The sequence below is a fragment of the Falco biarmicus genome, chromosome 4, assembly GCF_023638135.1.
Source record: "Falco biarmicus isolate bFalBia1 chromosome 4, bFalBia1.pri, whole genome shotgun sequence".
In the NCBI taxonomy this organism is placed as follows: Eukaryota; Metazoa; Chordata; class Aves; order Falconiformes; family Falconidae; genus Falco; species Falco biarmicus.
The window spans coordinates 4,921,296-4,927,366 of NC_079291.1; the positions used below are offsets into that span (position 1 = coordinate 4,921,296).

The 6,071-nt window shown below is 52.5% G+C and overlaps 1 protein-coding gene across 1 annotated transcript in view; it reads right to left on the minus strand.

The window, feature by feature from the left end:
- Positions 1-4,304, minus strand: part of ANKRD28 (ankyrin repeat domain 28) — a 128,596-nt gene extending 124,292 nt beyond the window's left edge. Inside the window, exon 1 of the mRNA XM_056336589.1 lies at positions 4,152-4,304. Within this exon, the coding sequence (XP_056192564.1) occupies positions 4,152-4,178 (27 nt within the window). The 5' untranslated portion in view covers positions 4,179-4,304. The remainder of the gene's footprint in view (positions 1-4,151) is intronic.
- Between the last annotated feature and the right edge of the window lie 1,767 nt (positions 4,305-6,071).

The following is a 6,071-nucleotide window of genomic DNA, read 5'->3' on the forward strand; positions in this document are numbered from 1 at the left end:
AGAAAACGGTCCACCAGTTTTGATCAGGGCTTCATGCATTTCAATAAAACTATACTGAAATGTAGGCTTACTCTAACCTAAAAGATGACCTGTAGGCACATACACAGGTAAGGCTTGTAACAGAAAAGCAATGAATCCCCTCAGCTGTAAGGTAATCCAAATTTCACCTACCCACTAAATAAAACTAGGCTGTCAATTACTCCTTAGGTGTAAGAGGGCCTAACTTGCGACCCTTTAAAGCAAGAATTTACCTGTTCTGTGAAACAGTTAATGTACCCAGACACTATGACTGAATAGCAAAACACCAGAAGACACTTAGCCTTTCAGGGTTAGGTTATGCAGAGTTGAGAGGGCTTTTATACAGGAGACCAAGGCATACCATTATGGACTTACAAGCAAGTTACTCCTTTTTGCTCCTGCATCTCACACCTCCCCCCACCCAAAAAAAAAAACCCAAAAAAAACCCCACAAACCATCAGCAAACCTTGACTTAAACTTTGCTTTCAGTGCATTTCTTACAGGAGACTGTTTCAGGAAGAAACAAACAAACTTTTACAGCCTCCCTCTCACTTGGCATTTTAGCAATTAAAGCAGCTTCTCATCCAGAAGAACCTGGTACATGAGCACCAATCTATGAAGACAGCAGGAAGGCAAACAAACTGAAGAGCAAACACCTTAATCATAAGGCACACTTACTATATTTTTCACCTCTGCCTTGAGTGGCTTAACCTTCGGTGACATAATTTGCATATTTGCTTCCTCTATTTTTAAACACGTCTGTCCAACACTGCACAACAAATCAAGCAACAAGAACAATCTACAGCTTCTAACTTGACATTTGAATGATTACCCTTTCTACCCCAGAGTTAAAGTTTGCTACTGAGCATTACATGTATCAACTTTGTTCAATATTGTTCAGTTTAGCTTCAAATACAATTTTTGCAAACATGGCTTATGGGGTTTTTTTGATACCTAATATAGGTTGAGAGCAAACATAAGTCATCTCTGGAAGTACAACACACACCCTGAATTATTTCAAAACTTTAAAGATATTCCTACCTCCTAGGACTGCAAAGCAATAAACCTTGAGCTGCGTTAACACAAATTTGTGGACATACCTCCTGGCTGCTTCTTGAACCCTACTCTTCTCAGTGCATGGAAACCCTTTATTCCGAAAGTTAAAGGTATCAAATCAGCCCCCAAAGACAACCAAATATTTGAGCTTCACAAACACATTAAGCATCTGTAGGATCAAAGTTTTGTTTATCAGTGTACTAAGTAAATTAAATCAACTGCAAGTGGAACTGGGATTTCAGCCTCTGAGCTCAACTAAGAGCCTCAGAGCAGAATTTCTCACCTCATTTTAAGTTCTCAAGTGCTTCTTTTACCCAAGCTTGCAATAGCTTGAAAAACTAAACTAAACCAAGTGTAAGAAAATATCAAGCTGCTTGTATGCCCCAACTCTGTCTCCGCCCAGCATAATTCTGACATCTAAATAAAAAACGCAGAGCCCTTCTGCACTATCAAAGAACAAAATCAACAAGTTTATGTTGATTTTTGGAAAGAAATAATCTTGAGAATTACACTGAAGTAGTATTTTATTAAATTTTTGTTCCAGAAAGTTATTAATCTAACTGTTGTAGAAGGAAACTAGCAAATCACTTCCCTCCTTCATACTAGCTGAACAGTGTAAGCAACAGAGCAGCCTTTGAGCTTCCCTGTGAAACACAGCCACCACTGCAGACAGACTCACTATAGGGACCACAAACACACACATGACATTTACTTTATTCTAAACGAATGCATCACTGTGGAGCAAAGCATACATACAGTTCAAGCAAAAATGAATCATGTTGCATAAAACACTGACGATAAACACCTCTATTTCATACAACACCAGTTTTTATAACGAGCAGGTGGTGTTATAATCTTAGCACAGCACCCCATCCCGAAGTCAAGACATCTTGCAGCATACTGCACAAGAACACTGACCTGGAGGAATTCTCTGTAACTAGCAAAACTGAAATAGTTCATGTTAATGATGCCTCATGATTTTGGGCACTCTTAAAGAAAGCCATTTCAACAGAATTTAGTTTGTAATCACTTATTTATCAAGTAACTTACACCTAGCAGAAATACAGCTGCTGCTAAAAATCACTCCCTCTACAAAAGCTTCTTCAAAACCAGTACTCCCCTCTCTCCCTTCTTCCTCTGCCTCCTTTCCCCACCCCTAGCACCCACCCCTTTTAAGTGAAAGAACAGTTCCACTTCCAGCGTATCAATGCACCTTTACAGATCCATGAAGCCTCTAAAGAAATCCACCTCATGCTTCTGGATTAAAACTTGCATTACGATAGAAGCCGAAAGCTTCACATGCATTACTCTGTCAGACCAGTGGTCCCACAGCCCAGTATTTCAGCTCAGCATCAGTCAATAGCAGGATCCTTCCCAGAAGAAAAGTACCTTCATGTTAACATATTGATGGTGGGGGTTTTGCGAGTTATTTCACCATGTTTACTTGCAGAAGAGTTGTATTTCTTGGTTTTAACAGAAGGGCTTATTTAACAGAAGAGATGAACAAGTGTTTGTTTCTGTGCAGAGCCTCCCATAGAACAACAGTAATGAAGCCTATAAAGAAACCTAACTCAAAGACACAAAGTGCATTTTGGGTTCATTGCTCCTTCATAGGTGAGGTTCTAGAAAGAATATGAGACTTCACTAAGTTTACATACAACACAGGACATAAAAGATCCCAGCTAAACATTTTTTCAAACAAAATCCCTAGGGACTGTGCAACCTAAGTGTAAAAAGACAGATGTATGTGCAGACCGATGAAAGGACTAGCAGGTAAGGATGAGCTGACACTGATCAGCATAATAAACAGACACAGGATACCAGTTGCCTAACCCCTGCCAAGTTTCTAGGTGTCAGGTTTTTTGTTGGTTTTTATGGTTTGGTTCTTTTTTTTTCCTGTGGGGCTTCTTTTTTTTGGCAGTGGGGTCTCCAAGCATTGCAGTCAGTTATCGCAAGAGTATCAAGGAGACCAACAGCAGCGTGTATGAGTTTTTACAGATAATTTGGTGTAACAGATGTGCAAGCACGAGCAAACACATTTTCTAGCAAGCATCTTCTTACACGCGGCAAACTGGCAAGGCAGACCCTCCCACCTTTGTATCTTGATACTGCACAGAAGACAATAGGTAGGACAGGGGAGACACAGGAAAGGACAGAGCGGCAAAGACAAGTATTTTTCACAAGCTGGGCTGGAAACCGAAGAGTCCAGCAAACAAAGAAGGGTGTGATGTGATGAAAGCAACAAACCACTGAAGGCACGAAAAACCTTCTCCTTTTCAGAAGGGGAGCACGGGCTGGGGGAGGTTTGTCAAGACAGCTCCGGAGAAAGAGACAGCAGCCGAACAAAAGATTTTAAAGGCCCCAAAGGGAAAGGTGCTGCGCGCGGGGACGGAGCGGGCAGCGCTGGGGCACGCGAGGCCGCGGGCCCGGCAGGAGGGCCCCGCTCCCGCCCCGGCTGCCCCCAGCCCGCTCCCCTCACAGCGGGCAGCGCTCGGGCCCGGGCTCCACCGCGCCACCCGGGCACCTTCCCCTTCCCAGGACACGGGCGCGGAGCAGGGCTGGCCGGGGGAGCCCGCAGAGCCCCCTCGTCACCCCCGCCGGGCCTCCCCGGGGCGGGGGGGAGGCAGCGACCGGCGGCCTGGGCAGCCCCGCGGAGCAGGGCGCCGTCCCGCCGTCCCTCCGCCCGGAGCCGGCGGGCCGCCAGGGCGGGGAGAGCAGGGCAGGGCAGGGGGTGGGCGGACCGCTGCAGCCACCTGTTAGGCCCGATACCTGCGCGGGGCGGCGGCCCCCGGCCGCCCGGCTGGGCCACCGAGGGGGCACCGGCGCCCGCACTCGGAGCACATGGCGCCTGCCGCCGCCGGGCGGCCGCCACCCGGCCCCAGCGGGCCGCAGCAGCAGCCATGCTGCCTACCCCTGCCCGCCGCCTGTCACACACACACACACACACACACACACACACACGCACGCACAACCACACCGCGGCGGGAGGGGGCGGGGAAGGGCGCGCAGCCGCCGCGCCCGGCGGCACCGGGAGGGAAGGGAGAGGCGGGCGACGGCAGCCGCCCCCACGCACCCACCTGCTCGCGGAGTTTGAGGAACACCATGGCGAGACCGCCGCACCGACCGGCCGCCGCCTCCGGCCACCAACGACTCGGCTCCGCTCGCCGCCCCGCCCCCCCGCCGCCCGCGCGCCGGCCACGCCCCCCTCCTCGCCCGCCGCCGCCGCGGCCGCCGGCGCCACCCCGCGCCGGGGCCTCGCGCCGAACTCGCGGGCGGCGGCGCGCGGCGGGCTCGCCAGGGGCGGGGCCTCCTCGCACCCCGCCCCGCGGCCCGGCCCCGCCCCGCCGCTCCCCTCGAGCTCCCGAGGAGCTTCCCGAATTAACCGCCCGCCGGCATCAAAGGCGCCCGCCCGCGCCGCCGGCCGCGGCCCCGGCCAGCACCACCAAGGGCGGTGCTGATTGGCCCGCAGCGGTCGGGGCGGAGTAAGGGCGGCGCTGATTGGTGGGGCGGACGAGGCGGGCTGGCAGGGGGAGAGGACGTGAGATGGGCACGTGGGGGCGGCGGGGTCGTGGCCGCCGCGGTTTCCGCGGGGGTCGCCGCGGCTTCCCCAGAGCTGGTTTCGGCGACCTGGCGAGAGAGCCCCCAGGTGGGGGCCCTCGGCGCGGCCGGGCTAGTGGTCTGGCCTGAGGCGGGGGTCAGCTGGCACCCCCCGGCCAAAGGCAGCGCTCAGCCCCTGGCCCTTCACCCGGGGGAGCGCCCGGCCCCGCCCCGCCCGCGGCCCGCACCCGCCACCCCGGGGCTGGCGTGAGCCCCTTGGCCGCCGCGGGGGGGGAGCGCTGCCCCGCTCCCACCTGCTTATGTCGGAGCCGTGTTGCGGAGCCGCGGTGCGCGCTGCCCGCCGCCGTGCTAGCGGCTGCACCCCGCGGGCGCCAGGCCCCAGGCGGGCGGGAGCTGCGTGGTGCGGCCCGGGCCGCGCCTGGCGGAGCGGCCGTGCAGGCCCCGCTGCGAGCGCCGTGCGCGGGGGCGGGAGGGAAGGCGGCACGGCGCCGGGCAGCGCCGAGGGCACCGAGAGCCGCCGAATGATGAGGCGCAGCGGCCATCTACAAGCGGAGTACATGAGGCTCGCTTCTGAGAAGTGACAGGTCACTTCACTATTAAACGCGAGTCTGCTTTGGGCGGCGGATCAGTAGAGGTCACCTGCGTGATTTTCATACTGTGTTTGGAGAAGTAACTCAGGGGCTCGGTGGTGGCCCTCTGTCCCTCGAACACAAAGGACATCGTCGTAGGTAGGACTTTGCAAACCTCTTGTGAAAGGAACGGAAAGCAGTGTACGGAACACTGAAATTGAAGGTTTTTTTCATCTTCCATAAAATAACGCTGCAGTCAGCCCGCCCAGCATGGTAACTGTGATTTGGAAGTGTTATTTTCTCCTGCAATTTTATTCCCACCTCACCCCCCCAAAAAAATATTACAGACTGGTGGTTTTAGCATTGCATACTGCTATAGGTAACGAACGTTTCAAGTTTCTTGACTTTCCCATAGCTTCAAAATAGACTGTGACTTCTTAACACTCCACGTGTACTTAAATCTACTTATTCTTTAGTACTACCTTAAGGAGAAAGGAAGTTTAATAAAGCAACTAAGTGTATTCTATGTGAACACTCACAACGCGCACAAAACCACAGTGTTTTTGCCCCCTGCTCATGTGCTTGTAGTTGACTCCAATAAGAGCCTGGCACGTGAACATATTTTCTTGATGACTGGCAGGGTGAGAACAGAAGGGGTTTCTGTAGGTGCTAGCTGAGGCAGATCTTCCGTTACCTTTGAATAGTGGTGGCCTGATGGGGTGTGCTTCTTTATGTTATTTTATTTTGCCCACTGAAGATTGCAATCCTATTTTCCCAGGCAAAGGAAAAAAACTCAACGTGGTTACACTTTCCAAATCGTTTTTGTTGACATCTAGACATGTCCAGAAACGCTGGTTATGGTAAATAAAT